The sequence below is a fragment of the Melanerpes formicivorus genome, unplaced genomic scaffold, assembly GCF_026170545.1.
Source record: "Melanerpes formicivorus ecotype bairdi unplaced genomic scaffold, bMelFor1.0.p_v2 SCAF_12, whole genome shotgun sequence".
NCBI classification, from domain to species: domain Eukaryota; kingdom Metazoa; phylum Chordata; class Aves; order Piciformes; family Picidae; genus Melanerpes; species Melanerpes formicivorus.
The window spans coordinates 7,648,226-7,668,016 of NW_027142364.1; the positions used below are offsets into that span (position 1 = coordinate 7,648,226).

Consider the following 19,791-nt stretch of genomic DNA (forward strand, 5'->3'; position numbering starts at 1 on the left):
ATTTATTTTATCCTTTTAAAAACTCAGTTGCTGTGAACTGTTGCATACGTAAACTAAAATCTTCTCAGTCATCTTCTCTTGCTGTACAGAGCTGATGTGTAAAGAGCATGTCATGCACAATTAAGAAATCTTAAGATTTCATGCATAGGCTATGGCAGTAAGTACAGGAAGTGTTATAGGGCATCACATGAGGAAGTAATTTCAGTCTGTTACTTCTCTTAGAGGAATCTGTAAGAGAGACTGGGAGTGACTATTCTGAATTTCATGGTATATTAACCCATATATATAAAAGACTGAGTGTTTGTTCATCTTGTTTTCAGAAAATGTCCCTGTCTGTTTAACAGAACACAGGGCTATTAATTTTCTTCTCAACTTTTGCTACTTCATGTAAAGTGAATGAAAATTAGTTTCGCAAGTTTTTGTGTAACAACTGCAGTAGAAACTCAGGAGAAGTTTGTAACTGTATTCAGGCTATGCAGCGAGTAATTTGAAGTGCACTGGCTTAGAAGAGATTTGTTATGCTCTGTGAGTTTCTTACTTAAAAAGTAAATTTGTGTGTGTTTTCCACAGGGTTATGAAGATTGGCTACGACATAAAGCAGACAATGAAGTAAATGGTGCTCCAGTTTATGTTGTTCGAAGTGGTGGCCTTGTGAAAACTAGATCTAAAAACATCCGGGTATGTGCTGAAGGGCAAATGGACAATTGTGCTTCTGTCCATTACTAAAGCTTGTGTTTCATTACTAAACATCACAGCCTGTTTCATCATGATCTGGTAACAATGCTGAAATGTTTTATTCTCTTTTAAAACTCTATTTGTACACTTCTCATTTGTCTTCACTTCATTAGGTGGGAGACATTGTCAGAGTAGCCAAAGATGAGACTTTTCCTGTTGATCTGGTTCTTCTGTCATCTGATCGAGTTGACGGTTCATGCCATGTTACTACTGCAAGTTTGGATGGAGAGACCAATCTTAAGGTCTGTGTTACTGCTGTGAAATTAAGTGTTGCTATTTTGCCATGCCTTTTTTATTTCAGTCCATTGAAATACACACCCCCCCACATCCCAGGAGTCCTCTGTCATTAAACTAACAGACAGTGTTTTACAGACACACGTTGCGGTCCCAGAAACAGCAGTGTTACAGTCCGTTGCCAACCTGGACAAACTTGTGGCTGTTATAGAATGTCAGCAGCCAGAGGCAGATCTATACAGGTATCACTTTGTTAGTAAATATTTTGAAATTAAATCCAAATGCAGCGTTAAGTTTGTATAGAACATTGAGTTAAGGTACAATTTCTATAGCAGTTTATTTCCCCAGTTGGTAGCAGGGGTTGTGCCAAATATGCAAGTGTCAGGTTTTAAATGCAGAAAAATTACTAGTTCTTATGGATCATATACTGAATTTTGTTGAAGAATTATTTCTTGCTGAAACACCAAGAAGTGACTATCCATTTTAACAGAGTAAAGAATACAATCTTTTGTGGGTTTGTAAGTGAACTCTCAGGCTTTCTCTAATGGCTGTTCTTTTGAAGGAGAAATATTTCTCTTGTGAAATATTTCTTGTAAAATTGTTGCCGGTGTTCCCACAGCATTTTAGTTTGATAATAAAAGTTGGTTATTTTGTACTTGTAAGCCATTCATGACTCTTCTTTTTTGGCGATCTTTCACAGATTTGTTGGAAGAATAACTATAAGTCAACAAGCTGAGGAAATTGTACGGTAAGTAAAATTTTATAAGATTGAAGTTTAGAACCAATGGAAGTGGTTAAAATCATCACCATCCCAAAAGAGTTACTGTTGACTATATGAAAGGGAGAGGTATTTCTACTGAAAGTGTCAGTTGTAGCTGCACAGTTCAGATGAAGATGAGAAAAAACTAGAGGAAGAAAGCTCGTTGCTACCCAGTTTTCCAAATTTAATATGATGGTTCTGGAAAGCTTAACTGTTCTGAAAGGGCAGATTTTCAGGCACTGGTAATTAGCTGGGAACTTTGTTGCTTTTTGTTGTTTAAAGCATTTATTGACCTTAAACATTTTCCAGTGGCATATTATGGCAACTACATAATATGTACCTGACAGATCCCTTGTCATCCGTTTATCAGAGGCAATAGGCAGGTGGTTTTGCAGATGAAATTCCTATATACTATTGGTATGTTTTAACAAAGCCTCTGCTAAAAAATTTGCAGCTTTTACTAAGTATTTCAAACTGCTGTACTGCCTGGACTGTAAAGGTAAGTGTCTACCTCTATAAGAGTCAACACATGATTTTGTGTACATAATGGTGTACTTGCAACCATTTCCTGTGTAGTCATAGCAAGTAAGATATGCCTAAACATATGTGAAAGTAAAGAGGTGAAGCCACCTACAGACCTATATGTGAACTCCATCGAAGGATTGCTAATTGCAGCAAGTTAGCCCCAGCTAACAGCCACAGCTGCTCATTCACTTACCACCACCACAAGACAGGAAAACCAATGTGAGAAGGGCCATTGTTTGGGAAAAAAGACAGGGAAACTACACACAAGAAATGGCTAGATTTTAAGGAATATTTAGCATGCAAGTTATTTAATTGTTTTCTTTTAAGTTGTTGATAATCAAACTTTCAAAATACTTGATCACCTCTTCTCAAGATGTGCTGTGTTATGATGTATAAATGTAGGTTAATCTGTGATTCTTTCAGTGTTAGAATGTCAAAAATGTTATCCTTTTACACTTTTATTGCAAGTGATATTTCTGCTTGACTCAAATATTAAAGTAGTAGTACTTTCCGTGTAATGTGTGCCTTCAGCCTGAAGAGCTTCAAGTCTTGAATCTGAGAGCCTCCTATGAGGTTCACAGACATCTGTCAAGTTTAGATAGGAGTAACACAGAGTTCAGAGTGAATCAATGGTGTGTCAATGGTTTTGCAAGAAATATGGGAATGTAGAGCACCCCAACTCCAATGCCTTATCTGCCCCCAGAATAAGCCCCCTATTCAACCTTCCCCAGAAACCCACTCCTCTGTTTTCTAAGGTTGCTACTTCACTTAGACCTTTTCAGAATTCATTACTGCCAAGCTTTACAGGTTCAGTTTTGAGATAATATATCAAAGTAATTTAATTGACAGCCTATAACAGAGCCAGTTTAAAGGGAGCATGAAAAGTAACAAAGTTCTGACTGCTGGTGGACCTGTATCTTCTGAATGCCAAAGATAAACTTGTCTGGTCTATGTTGCACAGATTTGGATTCTCTGCTTCCAATATCTGCCAAATTCTGGTTTTACAAACTGCAAAAACCACTTGAACCCAGAAATATCCAATAGATTTATCAAGAGAGAAGGTTAAATGCTTGATCACTTAGTCACTTTTAGTTCAGAGTTTCAGTTGGAGTCTGACCTAAAATTTTAAACACATATATGTGTCGTTTGGAGAACCCGTTATAATCTGTGTGTATAGTTGCTTCACATGGTATTTGGGATGGTAACTGCCACATTTGGAGTAACATTTAAGTTAAATGTTATGCTGTGGGAGGTTGGGGATGGGCTTGGCTATGGTTTTCTTGAGTAACTCCAGGTTATGCTTTCAAAGGAACTTCAAATAGAAGAGCTTTGTTTATATAATAGTCAGCATGGACTGTTTGTGGTTCAGCTAATGGAAAATAAGACAAACCCAAGGGCTTGTACCTAAGTAGCTCTTGGTATATGATCTTCAGTTCTTTTGCTTACACCCAGTATGCCAATTAGGCCACTGCAGTTGTTCAGTTTTTGCTTTCATTTGAAACATGGACAGAAGCAGTGAATGTACCCCTTTGGGTTTGTTTTAAATTCTGTTTCAAACCAACTCTGCTGGTAGTTTCTAAAGATGATACAGCTGCTGGAGTAGAATATATAGCCCTAACCTTATATGAACCTTGATTCTAGCCGAGCCTTTACTTTCACAGCAGTGTTCACAGTTAGCCAGTGAAGGTGTGAGAGGAAAAAACAATCTCTAAATTTTCCCTGGTGTTAGGAAGCAAAACTTACACTGTTGTGTTGGTGGAGTGTCCATGTAGTTTTTTGTTCCTCTGATGTGAGTACCTTTTAAACTTGCTAGATCATTTCTGTTTGGGAGAGGGATAGAAGTAACAGGTAAAATAGCCAAACCTAAACCAGCACTACCATTGCACTGTGAGCTTGACAGGCTTTTTAGCCTGCTGGCTTCTCAAGTGACATGCTGGTGTCTCTGAACCAGCTATTTGGTATGTTTAGCTCAATTGCTAATCATGAGAAATTGAACAGTGGCAGGAGAGTATGGAGGTGACCAAAGGAAACTGAGAGCTTTGTGGAGGTGTGTGGGTGAGATATGGTGAAAGAGGTAAGAGGACTGAAGACAACTGAAATTAGTGGGGTGTTGGAGTTGTGGTGGGAATTCACAGGGGATCTGGGACAGCTTTGCATAGGAAACTGGATTTCATTAGTCCTACAGAATACAGAAGTAATTTTTAAATGCTGATATGTCTGTTTCTTTTTAGACCTCTTGGGCCTGAAAGTCTCTTACTTCGTGGAGCAAGATTAAAAAACACTAAAGAAATATTTGGTTTGTAGACACCTAAATATTTAAAGAGTATTCTCTCCTTAAAACATGCTGATGAACTGTGGTTTAATTCTACTTACACTGAAGAAATTGTAATAATCGTGCTGGCTGTAACCTAAGGGGATATGATTATAGATGAAAGCAATGATATTATGCTGAAGAATCTCTAAGGATATAAAGTTCCAGCTCTGTTCTGTGAACATATTTGAAGTGGTTTGATAAAGGAATAAGTTAACTTCAATGGGTAAATGACTGTTTTTACTGTTACACATTATTCAAGATTTTCTCCTGAGATTTACCAATCTCATTTCCATAAAATACATATTGAAGAGCAGTACAGTCATAATAATGAACAGCATTTTAGTAGGTATTAAAATTACTTCAGTAGTGCTGTTTTGCTGTAACAGAATATTGCACATACTTAAAAAGTACTGTCATTGTACTGAAGTAAACACAAAAGTAATATCTCCTCCTGATTTTAGCCCATGTCTCTTAAAATGAAAAAACTTCTACACATGCAGAAAATACAGTGTAATTTTTTCCTCCCCCTCCCCTTCCTTCCCAGGTGTTGCAGTGTATACAGGTATGGAGACAAAGATGGCATTAAATTACAAGAGTAAATCTCAGAAACGGTCAGCAGTAGAAAAGTATGTTTATTTTCTACTATCTTTCTTATTTGTAGAGTTTTGACTTAGTTTTTTCCTCTGACTTTAAAACCCTGATGCTCTCGTCATTGGGTTGTAGGCAAGGGAAGAGAGTGTATTTGCTTTGCTTTCAGGAAGAAGATATACATATAAAATCTGTTTCTTGATGTTTCATCCTTTATTGATTCTTTCAGTAGTGTGCAAAGCTGGAATACCCAAGCTTTAAAACATCTAAAGCAGAAAAGGTTCCTTTGGGACATTTGTTTTCAAGCTGTGGAAATCATTTAATGATAGGTGAAATGCTGCTTGAACCAGATGCTCAGGGATAGTTTTCAGAACAGTCCCAGCTTGTTCTCTGCATCCTTTGTTGCAAGATTGCATCATGCCTTTAAAGAGGATGGATTGAAATGACGTTGTAAGCTCATACAAGTCTTGGTCCTGAATCATAGTGTTTAGTATAGTGGAAAATAGCTTTGTTTTACATAGTTTAAAGAATAGAGCTGATGCAGATAGGTTTGTATAATGAACCTGGCTTCCAGCACAAGTTGCAGGGCACTTTAAAAAAAACCAACACAACACCTTTACTCACAGTTTACAGGGTAGGTGCTACTATAATAGAGATTTATGAGTAGAACCTTGTGAATTATTTCAAAAGTAAAAGAAGTTCTGTTATGGTGACTTTATTCCAGTTATTGAAAATGTGGCCCCTAGTATGTGTTTGCAAAAGTAGGGTTGATTGTTCTTCTATAGCCAAATACAAACAGAAGCCTAGAGTGAACAAGAGAAGTTCAGCCATCAAAGCAAGGAGGGCAAAGGTGGTCTGGCTAGGATTAGAAAATATAGAGGCAAGAGCATGGCCTGGATTAAACAATCATTGCACATGGTTGTGCAATCCAAGGTGCAGCCTTGGATTTCCTGTGGTTGTTTGTACTGCCTTCACCACCTTGGTAGATACTTGGGGAAGAGAAGAACAGGTGAGTCCCTAAAATCTTGGACAGCAGGTGTGGCACAAGTCAGATATTGGGGTATTCCTGCACCTTAAGCTAGTCTTCATATTGCTGTATGTAGAGTATATGTGCTAGTCAGATGTGGGATTTATTTAACTTCTGTTGCCTGCTTGTCACACCATAACACAGTATACATTAAATACAAAGTCCAATAAGTTGTTGAATGATTCATCTAACCTCAGTGTGCTGAAAGAGAAAATTAACAGAAGTTGTTGCTTTTCTTTTTTGTTTGTTTGTTGTTTTGGTTTGGTTTTTTACCTCTGTAGGTCCATGAATTCCTTTTTGATTATTTATCTAATAATCCTCCTCTTTGAAGCCATTCTGAGCACTATTTTAAAGTATGCATGGCAAGCTGAAGAAAAATGGGATGAGCCTTGGTATAATGGAAAAACAGAGCATGAAAGAAACAGCAGTAAGGTAATGTAGTTCTGCCTAATTTGCTGATCTGGGGAACCCTCAACCACTATACACTGGATGTGATATTTATCATGTCTCTGTTCTTGGATACAGGTGTAAATTCCACATGATCCACTTTCAAGTCTGTGTGCTATTGTCCCAGTGTTTTTGAGAGAGTTAATCCTATGTGGCCTCACCCGTGGGTAGAAATACCTTACCCCTGTTACTAGTTGGACTTTTTCTTCCTTTATGAAGACTATGCTTTTTGAAAAGGTTGGGGTTTGTTAGGACTTTTACCTGATGTTCTCTGTTCTTATTGCAGTTCTTGATCTTTTGGGTGTCTTTTGTCATTCCTTAAATGAAAAGAGGAGGAGGGCAGCGCAGCTTGTTCTTGTGCACGTTCCATTGCAGTGATTTCACAGTTCAGGCATTTTGGATGCTCTGTGATGCTGAGATTGTTCAGACAATTTCGTAAGGCTGTAATTTTGCTCAAGCTCCTGCTTGCCTTCTCACCTTTCTGTAGAGATTGGAGGGGTACTTTGAAGTGTTCCTCAAGTCTGTGGTTCTGAGAAGTGTCCTTTTTTCAATCATTTTGTACTTTTCTGGTTTAGTTTTTGATTTCTATATGTCTGGCTTCTTCCAAAACAATTCAGGATCTGACTGAAGCTGACACTAAGTATAGAGGATTTTCAAAAGACAGAGGGACTGGAAATCCAGTTTCCACATGTGGTGTCAGATGCTTAACACCCACACTCTCCCCACCTCCCAGAGAGTTGAAAATTGAATGTGCTTACTAGGTGCCATGTGTGCAGGAAGGTCCAAATCCAGGTCAGGAGAGTGCTGTTCTGCTTCAGAAATAGAGTGAAATAGAGTGAAATTTATGATTAGTACATGGAGGTTCAGGAAGAAAACCAGAAGTAATTTGAGAACATCTTCAATTCAACGAGAATTAAACATTTACTGGCATTCCAGTAGAACATGCAGCTTTCTCAGAAGCTTGTCATACAAAGTGGGTTTTTGTGGTTTAACTGGAAAAACACCTGTATCTCAGTGCTGTGTTTTGTTTACAAGTATTAGTTGAGGTTATCACTACAGTTCAAAAACTTTTCAGTGTATTCTAAAATAATCTTGCCTGAAAGTGCCACTGTTGAAAAGTACTAAATTAAGCTAAAAGTTTTCCAGTTGTTTAGTGACTTCTCTTTAGTGCTTGCACCTACTTTATGTACTTTTCCACTGTTGGAAGTGGTCAGTTAAGCTCTTGGCTCCTCCTAATTTGAAGTAGCTGCTAGGTAAGTTAGACCAGCCTGTGGAGCCCACTCAGTTCCAAGTAGAATCAGTTAAATATTTACTCAATCTTTCCCTTCCTTGACTTCTGCCTTCAGGAACATGCAGAGCCATCTGTTTCTGCAGTGACATTCTCCTTCTATCATGCCATTATTTTCCTCTTTCTTTTGTTAACTTCCACAGTCTACTTTCGGGTTTCTCAGTATGCTGACATCCTTACTTGGAGTGCTTTCTCTGTTCATCAGTCCTGAGTTGTGTAGATCGTTATTTAATAGTGCTTGAAGAAACTCACTAACCTTAGTTATTGTCACTTCATTATATGTTCTCTTACATGAATTACTGCTCTCAGGTTATAACTGTCTCTTCTGGTTTTGTTTGAAAGATCTCTTAAGGCACAGAACTTCGTGACTTTTTGTCAGACACCTTAATTATTGGCACAGACTTTCATTAAGTAATTATAGCAACACTCCATAATTGGGAAGAACAGACATTATAGAGCTTTGCAAACTGTTGTCTGCTTTCATACTCTTATTCTTCAGAATGTTCATCTACACAGCATCTGGTTGAGTTGAAAGAGAGATCCCAGTTTTTCTCATCTCTAATCTGCCTTGCTTGGCATTCAGGTGTTGATAGGAGTCTTCCCAAAGTACCATGTCAATACTGAGTTTGTTGTGCAAATGGAGACTTAAAGGAGACTTCAAGAGTTTGTTCAAATTGTTATACCTCATAAAGAGAATTTTCTATCCTGTTACACAGGTGTTTATCTGAAATGTATGTGCTAAACATAGTGATTGGAAGAGGCACCAATGAAGTCTCTGCCTTGAAATCTATGTGCTCTCGTCATGTAGTTTGGATCACTGAGGAATGCTAGTAGATAAGACACCTCTTGTCATTCTGCTCTCCTAAACCAGGACAGAATACTTGCAGATTGCTCTGGCAACATGGAATGTCAGTTGTTTGCCTCCACCATTTGTGGTTCTTTAGAAACACCTATGAATGGTGCCGCTTGATGAAGCAGGGAACATGTTAGCTTTTTCAGACCCAACTCTTTCAAGAGACTGGTTTAAAAACAGAATCACCACCACAGTTAATACTAATTGGCAGCCCTCCAGACAGACAGTAGAAAGGACAAAAAAGAATGAACTTGACAACTGAAACATGCAGCTTAAGGTAGTCTTTTTTCATCACTCAGAAGGTGCATCAGTGAGGCAATTAAGAGATGCTTACATTGCCACTGTGTGTGGTTTCTCTCCCGTATCTAGGTGGGACATGGTTTCCTCTGGCTCTGTCAATTTGGCTTTTTTTCATGTAACCATGCTTTACCTGATCACTGCATTAATCTTTACATTGTTCTCTTTCTCTCTTATAGATTCTGAGATTTATTTCAGATTTTCTTGCTTTCCTGGTCCTTTACAACTTTATCATACCTATCTCACTTTATGTGACTGTTGAGATGCAGAAGTTTCTTGGATCTTTCTTTATTGGCTGGGATCTTGACCTCTATCACAAGGAAACAAACCAGAGAGCACAAGTAAATACTTCAGACCTCAATGAGGAGCTGGGACAGGTAGAGTAAAATATATGTTGTTTGTTCCTTTCTTTTTTTCTTTTTTTTTTTTAAACTATCAATTTTCTACTTCTTTTTCCAAATTAAAATTCATTACTGCAAACAGTTGGTTTTTTTTTTCCTTGTGCTTTGATTTCTGAGTAATTTTAAAACAATGTAGAAGTATTTGATGGCAGAAATGAACATTTTTTTTACATGACCAAAAAAAAGTGTGTAAGAGAGTGTGAGTTTGTTTATTTTAACTTTGATTCTAACAAATGCATGTAACTCCAAGTCTGTTTTTTTGCTTTCTTTTATGAAAGGTAGAGTATGTGTTTACAGACAAAACTGGCACATTAACTGAAAATGAGATGCAGTTTCGGGAGTGCTCCATTAATGGCATAAAGTACCAAGAGGTCAATGGTAAACTAACACCAGAGGGTTTTTCTGAAGATTCTCCAGATGGAAATAGGCATGGTTTGGTAAGACCTTTCCCCTCCCCAATCCCCTTGTTCAGATATCGGCATCCTGCAGGTCAAATTGCTCTTGGCTACTTCTGTTAGAGGCTCTACCATTTTACCTGGACGTGAGGAGGAAGTTCTTCACCATGAGAGTAGTGAAGCCCTGGAATAGGTTGTCCAGGGAGGTGGTTGAGGCCCCATCCTTGGAGGTGTTTAAGACCAGGCTGGATGAGGCTCTGGCCAGCCTGATCTAGTGTGGGGTGTCCCTGGCCATGGCAGGGGGGTTGGAACTAGATGATCCTTGTGGTCCTTTCCAACCCTGACTGATACTATGATACTATACTATGATAGGCATCTTAGATAGAAAATGTTTTACATCAGAGAAATAATCTTCTAGTATTTCTTTAAATCAGAATTTCTGAGTAGTTTGAAACAATTCAGTGCTACTGAAAAATAACATTTATTAAAGATGTTGATATGTGATTAACATGGAGTATTTGACAGATTTTTAAATAAAAGCTTTTTCTTACTATGTTAAAAAATTGGGTTGAAATGTAAATGTTACAAATAAAGTTTTTTCTGTATTACAGATGAAAGAGGAAGAACTCTTCTTGAAAGCAGTTTGTCTTTGTCATACAGTGCAGATCAATGCAGATCAAACAGACGGTGCTGATGGCCCCTGGCATGCCAATGGAATAGCACCCCAGTTGGAATATTATGCTTCCTCACCAGATGAGAAAGCTTTAGTTGAAGCTGCAAGCCGGTGAGTTGTACCACCAAAGCTATCTAATGTAGAAATTGCCTCATAGGGCAGGCAATTCATGGTAAAAATAGCCTTAAAAATGACTCAGATTTGTAAAGCTGAGGGCCTGGCACTGTTAGTGTGCTATGAAAGCCTCCTTCCCTCTCTGCCTCCTTCCCTCATAATCAACAGCATTGTCTAAAGTGATTAAATGTATATTTTCTTTTCCTCTTAGGGTTGGAGTAGTATTTACTGGAATTAGTGGGGACAGTATGGAAGTAAAAAGTCTTGGAAAACCAGAGAGGTATTCATTCTTATTCCTTGTTTCTTTTGAAGGACAAAGCAGTAATGAAGATTGATATAAATTAATCCTCTCTGTTCTTCCTTTACACAGCATGCCCTTTTTAATGCTTTCAAGGCAGCTTGCATCTTATTCCTTACTTATTGAAACAGAGATGCAAGAATTTTGTTTGAGCTACTCTGTGAAGATGTGTATTATGACAGTTTGTATCTTTGCCCATTCCCCAAAGCGTGAGGCTGTAGCGGAGCTGGAAAACTGGATAGCTCTTAGGGTTGTCACTTTCAGGTCTAAAGGCATCCAGAATCAGTCTCATGTATGCATAACCTAAAAACATATTTTAAACTTTCCCCAAATGAGTAGAAATATTATCAATAACTGTATATCTGTGCTATATCATAACACTTTTTATCCTCTTGATCTCTCACTTAGAGACCAACCCCCAGCTGGCTACAACCTCCCTCTAGCTACCTGAAGGGAGGTTATAGCCAGGTGGGGATTGGTCTCTTCTCCCCAGCAACCAGCACCAGAACAAGAGGACACAGTCTCAAGCTGCACCAGGGGAGGTTTAGGTTGGATGTTAGGAAGAAGTTCTTCACAGAAAGAGTGATTGGCCATTGGAATGGTCTGCCCAGGGATGTGGTGGAGTCACCATCACTGGAGGTGTTTAAGAAGAGACTGGATGGGGTGCTTGGTGCCATGGTTTAGTTGATTGGATAGTATTGGATGATTGGTTGGACTCAATGATCTCAAAGGTCTTTTCCAACCTGGTTAATTCTATTTGGCAGTACTTTAGAAAATTAATTTTAGACATTTAAATTTGAAGTAGTGGTAACATATCAACAGATAACAGGTTAGCAGGGACCATAACACTCTTGACCGTGTAGGTTGTTTACAAATGTGAGAAACAAAATGTATTTGTCAAAGTTCCACTTGAAGTAGTGACAGAAGGATAAAAGAATAGGTAGAAGCTGAATCTTCAAATGTCAACCTAATGTTCAGAATACAGAATTAACCAGGTTGGAAAAGACCTTTGAGTAACTATTCAGGAAACTTTTTCTATACACTGAAGAAATATTTTATTCTTATAAAATGGAGTGAAATACAGTCTCAAGCTGCACCAGGGGAGGTTTAGGCTGGATGTTAGGAAGAAATTCTTCACAGACAAAGAGATTTGCCATTGGAATGGACTGCCCAGGGAGGTGGTGGAGTCACCCTCTCTGGAAGTGTTAAAAAAGAGACTGGATGAGGCACTTAGTGCCATGGTTCAGTTGATTAGATAGTGCTGGGTGATATGTTGGCCTTGATGATCTCAAAGGTCTTTTCCAACCTGGTTTATTCTGTATTCCGTAAATATACATAAAGTTATGGAAAGAAATCTGTTGCACAAACACTGATAACATTTATTGTTGCCTGATAGTGGTAGCATTACTCTTAGAGTTTCTATATAAAAACAAGAACTTTGGGAAAAGCTCTGTGGTGTAAGAGTAACATTTATTTCTAAAAATGTTTTCTGCCCTTTCCCTCTTCCATTAAACTACAAAATACAGGTATAAATTGCTTCATGTCTTGGAGTTTGATCCAAATCGCAGACGCATGAGTGTCATTGTAGAGAGTCCCTCAGGTAAGTGATGAAAGCTAACGAGCCACAGCTGAGAATTTCTGAAGTAGTGTGTATTCTTAGCTGCTGTTCTATTTGCCTTTTCAGGGGAAAAGCTTTTATTCACAAAGGGAGCAGAATCCTCCATTCTTCCTCGCAGTAACAGTGGAGAAATAGACAAAACAAGGATACACGTGGATGAATTTGCTTTGGTAAGCATATATGCTTGCTCAGCTGATTGGGAGAAAATTGTTCTGATAGAAAATTCTGTGACTGGAAGTGAACAAATTGCAGGTGACATCATCTTATTAGATTAGAATTATGTCTGCTCTGAATGTAGTCTTTTATTTTCTCACAGAAAGGACTGAGAACTTTGTGCATAGCCTACAGAAGATTCACACCTGAGGAGTATCAAGAAATTGGCAAACGCCTTCATGAGGCCAGGACTGCCTTACAGCAACGGGAGGAAAGATTAGCAGACGTATTCAACTTCATAGAAAGGGATCTGGAGTTACTTGGGGCTACAGGAGTAGAAGACAAGTATGCATGGAGTTTCTGCTAACTACCCTCAAAACCACAAAGAGTTTAGGATTTGTAACTGAAATATGATATGTGCCATGGAAAAATTTCCTGCCCCGGCCAAAAGTTCTGTCTTGTTACCATTGTTTGGATTGAGGAGAGGAGCATTCAAAACACATGTTGTACTAACTGATTTTGGCTTAACAATGGCACACATTGTGCTTCATCAGGAGAGAGTTAATGTATGTAGAATGGAGTAATTGCAGTCAGTATTTAGGGTAATGGCTACTTGACAAAGCATTCTGTTTGTGTGATGTCTGTTCTATGTATCAGAGAGTATACTGCACACTGGAGGGTACAGATGGATCACTTAGAAACTTTTCATGCACCGTAATAGATAGTGATTGTTGTGGACTGTTTTAAAGGTTCTCAAAGGCAGCAGTGATGGCTAATTTAAATTAAGATATGTTTATTACAAATTTTTGATCACTTTCCAGGATTGAAGTTCAATTTTTGTGTCATCAAGACCATAGTTTTATTGCTGGTAAAATAATGTCACCTGACAGTCTGTGATTCTCTGAAGATACACATAACATTGGACATGCAGTCCTACATCATGATGATGGTGGGGTTACAGGAATAAAATGGAGTTACAGTGTAAGCTCTTTCTTATTTTTTTTTGTAAGGTGTTTCATTGGTTATTTAAGATTTTTCTTGTTTCTAGACTGCAGGAGAAAGTCCAAGAAACTATAGAAGCACTCAGGTTGGCTGGTATCAAAGTGTGGGTACTCACTGGAGATAAGCACGAAACAGCTGTTAGTGTCAGTTTGTCATGTGGACACTTTCACAGAACCATGAACATCCTTGAGCTTGTGCAACACAAGTCAGACAGCACATGTGCAGAACAACTGAGGCAGCTAGCCAAGAGGTAAAACACCTGAGACCTCATTATCTCAGGGGAGATCTTTCTTTTATTTTCAAATGCTATGCTGATTGCTTTGATGTATGTGCCAAATACATGAAGTTGCCTTAGAATAGAATTAACCAGGTTGGAAAAGACCTTTGAGATCATCAAGTCCAGCCTATCACCCACCACCATCTAATCAACTAAACCATGGCACTAAGTGCCTCATCTAGTCCCCTGTTGAACACCTCCAGGGATGGTGACTCCCTGGGCATCTCCCTCCCAATGGCCAATCTCTCTTTCTGTGAAGAACTTCTTCCTAACATCCAGCCTAAACTTTCCCTGGTGCAGCTTGAGACTGTGTCCTCTTGTTCTGTTGCTGGTTGCCTGGGAGAAGAGACCAACCCCCCCCCGCCTACAACCTCCCTTCAGGGAGTTGTAGACAGCAATAAGGTCTCCCCTGAGCCTTCTCCAGGCTAAGCAACCCCAGCTCCCTCAGCCTCTCCTCATAAGGGCGTGTGCTCCAAACCCCTCCCCAGCTTTGTTGCCCTTCTTTGGGCATGTTCCAGCAACTCAACATCTTTCCTAAACTGAGGGGCCCAGAACTGGACACAGGACTCAAGGTGTGGCCTAACCAGTGCTGAGTACAGGGGCAGAATTACTTCCCTGCTCCCACTGGCCACACTTTTCCTGATACGGGCCAGGATGCCGTTGACCTTCTTGGCCACCTGGACCCACTGCTGGCTCATATTCAGCCTACTATTATCCAGTACCCCCAGGTCCCTTTCTGCCTGGCCACTCTCCAGCCACTCTGACCCCAGCCTGTAGTGCTGCATGGGGTTGTTGTGGCCTTCAAAAAAAAAACAACCAAAACCCCATCGAAAAAAGGCTTGCAGAAGTAGCCTGTCTACCAGGCCAACTTCTCAATTTATTGTATGGACAAGTGCATAGTTCATAACAACATTAAAGTTTGTGCATTGCACTGATACATAGCCAACTGCTTTGTCCCTGAATAGAATAAAGGAAGACCATGTTATCCAGCATGGACTGGTTGTGGATGGGACCAGCCTTTCTCTCGCACTCAGGGAACATGAAAAACTGTTCATGGAAGTTTGCAAAAACTGCTCTGCAGTGTTGTGCTGTCGCATGGCACCCCTTCAGAAAGCAAAGGTAAGGAAGAATATTAACCAGCTTTGTCATTTAAGTGTTTTTATCCTGCTTTGAGGAGGCAAGGATTTCTGGGACTGCTTTGTTTGCTTGCCTGACCTTATTTATGGCTGACTTTTCAACCCTTGTTAAATTCGGGTGGTTTGCTCAGAAGTTTCTACACGTGTTAGTAGAAATTTGCAAGTGTGTGTAGGAGGGAGTCAAAACACTGCACTGTGCAAGAAAAGGCTAATCTTTAGTCAGCCTTTTGGGTGTTCTGTAAGGCACACCTGCATGCTTTTTCACTGTCAGTTTCATTACTTCTCCAAGCCAAAAAAGCTTCATGATAATTCATGAAACTGTAGGGAAAACATGTGTGTGTCTAAAAGAGTTTTAAAACCACCTCATCAAAAAGAAAAGGAAATAAACCCCATCTTTTTACCTGGAGGCACTAGGAAACCCTCGTGTGAGGTACTAGATGTGCAAAAGTGGGCAGGCTGGTTTACTATAGCATGAGTGATTTGTTTTCATGCTTCCAAAGTGTAGCCAGACTTCTACTTTGTTATGAAACTGTTCACCTGTGAATAAAATGTGGTGTAGTATTAGTTTCAATGAAATGTTAAAAGCAAGTCGTTTGTAACCAATATGAGAAAAACAACTTTTTGGATGTGTCCACTTGATGTACACTTTTTTTTAGCTGAAATTTTTGCCATCCCCTCTTTTAAAATGTAGTTATTTGCTTGTGTTCTTATTTTGGTCTTATTTGTTCTTATTTTGTTCTTTGCCTTGATTCATACTGTGCTTTTTGTACTGCCAAATTTGGCAGATAGCAGCCAATAATGCTTTGTTTAATTCGGATCCTGTCCAGCTGATAATCTCCTTTTTATTTCCTGTGTCTTGTCATGAAGTACAGCAAAGCCTAATTTTGATGGCAATGACTCTTTAATTTGAAACATTGAAGTACAGAAAAGCCTGAGACAAATGCCATTAACATGGGAGGGAAGGAAGGAAGTGTATGGCCTTGTAGTTGGTTTTCTCCTCTAGGCACCCTTTCTGTGAGGTTTATTCCAAGGTTAACTGGAGCTCATCTTGGTATTTTCTGCCTCTTTTCTGTTAATTTTAATGCTTGTTAATATATGGCTAGTGGTCTCACTGCGTCTTCTGGTGTATTTTATAGCTTGGAAGCCTTTTCAAACATCTTTCATGTCAGCCATTCAGAGCTGATGCTGACTACTCTTGTTAAAATTTGCCAGAGGATTTGTCTTGACCTTTTCACATAGATGTTTGCCTGTCTAAGTTACCACAGTTTTCAGTATCTCATGAGGACTGATCTGGGTGACATACTGCAGCCTTGTTTCCTCTTTAAGGCTTCTTGTTAAGATCTAATGCTAAATGTCCTTGGAAGTAATTACCCTTTAGGAATGGAAAACTCCCAAGCTTCAATGTTAATACCTGCAATTAGGGAATATATCCCCATAATCAGGTGAATTTCTCTGAACTATGGACTGTATTTAATCACCGTTGTGTTTCTCGTGTGAATTACTATGAATCAATGCTCTGACACTGCCAGCTAGAACTCCATTTTTTGAATGCAATTGATTGTGTCAACTACCTCATGTAGTTATTGTTCTGTTCATATTTTCACTTTGGGTTTTCTAGAACTTCAGGGAGAGAAATGCAATATTTCTCCTTAGATAATTATTTTTTGGGTTTAGAAAGCTTTTTGAATCTGCATTCACACCTTTATTTACCTCTTCAGCCTGAAGCTTCTACTTTTAGTTAGAGCTGTCTGGAAGGTTAATGAATTACTAATTCTCCTTCACAAAAAAGCCTCATCTAACTAATTCCTCTGTATTTAGGTATTGTGGATACTTACATTAATGATCTGTTTATTTTCTGTCAAGAGCTGGAAATCACTGCTCTTCTTTCAAGGGCTTGGATGCATTGTATCTAAACAATTTTTTTCCCCTCTATCGTATCTTCATTTGTGTCTTTTCCAACTGAGAATACCCATTGGTGACAATGAAATTGCTTGAAATATAAACTGCTTTCAGTAATAACAGCAGCTATTGATCTTTGAGGTAATACATTGGATTTTGGAATTCCTGTTTAACACGGACTCATTCCATTAATTGAAAATGTGAAGAATCTGGGCATGTCCAATAAAGATCATTATATCTGGATTGCTCCCTAAGTAAATTTGTAGTCCTAATTTGTACTTGACTGTTCTGTATGAAAGGACCAAATTAGGAGTTGTAAAAGATCATCTAAATAAAGCCAGCCAAAAAAGCTCAAAGTAGGCATATTTAAAGAAGACTCATGGCCCAAAGCAAACGGCTTTTCTAAAGGAACAACGAATTTGCACATGTGGTATGCCAGAAATGTTTTTTCACTCAAGCATGCAAATTCATAAAGCATACTAATTATATTTACAAGCAGGTAACTAACTAAGGTGCTTGGGAATTAGTGGCATGGTTTCTAGGCAGACTGTATGTCTAATCTGAACAGCTTCTACCTGATTTTTTTTTTTTGCTCTTCCAGGTAGTGCGACTGTTAAAAACATCTCCAGAGAAACCTATAACATTAGCAATTGGTGATGGTGCTAATGATGTGAGCATGATACAAGAAGCACATGTTGGCATAGGTAACTTTCTTTTCTCAGAGAGATAAATAGAATGCAAATTTTACTAGAGGATAGTGTTGATAAACACCCAAACTTGTAAAACTTTTTCACCTGTGAATGCCAGGGTGTTAATATGAATCATCTGTTGTAGCAGTTTTAGTGAAATGTAAAATTTAAGGCTGTTTGCCTTCAGAAATCTTAGGTTTGTTGTGTAGCTTAACAGTAAGCAGAAGTTCTGCTCAATGCTGCCTTAACAGCAAAGATTTCTATGTCACTACAATCTCAGAAGTACACCGCTTCAGATACTGGAAGTGGATATCTGTAGCTTTAGACACTGTAGATTCTAAGTTCCTGTGTAAATTTTACCTTTAAACCTTTCTTTGCACTAAACTGCCACTATTTGCACCACACCTGCATCAATCTAGAAATGCCATTTGTGTCTGGTTTCTCTTCAAGAAGGCATTCAGTGTATCTGTTGAGAGACAGTTACTGATTCTCAGCTAAACTTGGCAGTATTCTGTTTATTATCTGGCCAGGACCTTTAAAATTTTTCTGGTGTGTAATGTAATTGAGTACAAAACAGAATATACAACTGAATTGGTACCCATCACATAGTGTTCTGGTATTTCTTTTACTAACTTTGGATGGTTATTGGTATAATAGTAAATGCTGGAGGTTCTTACAAAAGGTGTTGTACATCAGAATATTCAGTCTGTCTCCCTTTGTGAGTAAGAAGGTATGTGTAATGTTTATCTTGTAAGTATGTGGCCATGATTTTTAAGACTGTGAGCATAGACTGCTTGACAAGGTTACAAGCCAATGGCAAATGATGCTTTATTCTACATCTGGTTTATCAATTAACTGAAGTTTATTAAAAAACTATCCACCTTTTTTTTGGTAATTTGTATTAGACATTACATGTGCACTGCCCAGAACTAGCAAGTCTTTGCAATCAAGGGTGATGAGACCTTTAGACTATCTTTGTCAATTCTGTTTTCAAAGCAATCAGCACTTCTAAGTACCTGGTTTTCAGATATCTGGGCCAGTTCTCTTCTGTAAAAGAGCATTTTGTATCCTCCATGTATGCTTGTCCTAATATTAATAATAGTTTTTAGAAATTAATCTGTGTTCAGCTGTGACAGGAATCATGGGCAAGGAAGGAAGACAAGCTGTAAGAAACAGTGACTATGCCAAGGTTTAAATTCCACTCCAAGTTGCTTTTTGTTCATGGACACTTTTACTATATTAGAATAGCAACCCTTGTATACAGTACTTTTTTTATAAGGTGGTACTATTGTAAAAGCAGCATTAGTTTTATTCTACCATTGAGTACAGGCCATGTGTTATTCCCAGGAAGTACTGTAAAAAACCTCTCTGAAGTGAATCATACTAAGTAAATTAATCATGGATTGATGATGGTTTGCTTTGTTTTGGTTTTGTACAAATGTTACTATTTCTATGTCCTTCCAAAAATATTTTCTTAAGCATGTCTTATGGAAATGGTCTTTTATTATTATTTTTTAATTGAATCAGCACCAAATGAGTGGTTTCCTTTAGCTGTTAGTGTCAGGAATAACATCTTTTAGAAATGAAGGTTGATGAAGTCTTTATAATGTTGAAGTGCAGGAAAACAGAACATGTAGCTGCAGGTCTGTTTTGTGGTTTGGTTTGTGTTTGTTTGGTTTTAAACTTCAATTTTTATAAGGTTTAACCTGTTTTCTGTTTTGTTTCCCAAATGTGACAGGAATCATGGGCAAGGAAGGAAGACAAGCTGTAAGAAACAGTGACTATGCAATAGCACGGTTCAAATTCCTCTCCAAGTTGCTTTTTGTTCATGGACACTTTTACTATATTAGAATAGCAACCCTTGTACAGTACTTTTTTTATAAGGTAAGTCTCCAAAGAGTGCCAATGAAGTTCACATTAAATAGGTAACTTTTTCCCAGCAAGAAATTTATTCCAGTTCTAAGTTTTTGGTTGCTAAATATCTATATTCAAAACATTTTCTGCTTTGTTTTATATTTTTTAATATATTTTACAACCAAATGCAGCAGTTTATGACATTTAGTACTTC

At 38.4% G+C, this 19,791-nt stretch overlaps 1 protein-coding gene across 18 annotated transcripts in view; it reads left to right on the forward strand.

Moving 5' to 3' along the window:
* Nucleotides 1-19,791, forward strand: part of ATP11B (ATPase phospholipid transporting 11B (putative)) — a 71,677-nt gene that overhangs the window by 23,021 nt on the left and 28,865 nt on the right. For all 18 annotated transcript variants that reach the window (XR_010988168.1, XR_010988169.1, XR_010988167.1 and 15 more), the window contains exons 5-22: nt 571-678; nt 849-977; nt 1,108-1,211; nt 1,670-1,717; nt 4,486-4,550; nt 5,113-5,194; nt 6,465-6,615; nt 9,248-9,445; nt 9,748-9,906; nt 10,476-10,648; nt 10,863-10,931; nt 12,476-12,549; nt 12,634-12,737; nt 12,884-13,065; nt 13,769-13,972; nt 14,965-15,118; nt 17,636-17,738; nt 19,462-19,607. Coding sequence is in view for 15 of the 18 variants with exons in the window: in XM_068145090.1 (XP_068001191.1) it covers nt 571-678; nt 849-977; nt 1,108-1,211; nt 1,670-1,717; nt 4,486-4,550; nt 5,113-5,194; nt 6,465-6,615; nt 9,248-9,445; nt 9,748-9,906; nt 10,476-10,648; nt 10,863-10,931; nt 12,476-12,549; nt 12,634-12,737; nt 12,884-13,065; nt 13,769-13,972; nt 14,965-15,118; nt 17,636-17,738; nt 19,462-19,607 (2,253 nt within the window). In the remaining 3 variants the exon portion in view is untranslated. The remainder of the gene's footprint in view (nt 1-570; nt 679-848; nt 978-1,107; nt 1,212-1,669; nt 1,718-4,485; nt 4,551-5,112; nt 5,195-6,464; nt 6,616-9,247; nt 9,446-9,747; nt 9,907-10,475; nt 10,649-10,862; nt 10,932-12,475; nt 12,550-12,633; nt 12,738-12,883; nt 13,066-13,768; nt 13,973-14,964; nt 15,119-17,635; nt 17,739-19,461; nt 19,608-19,791) is intronic.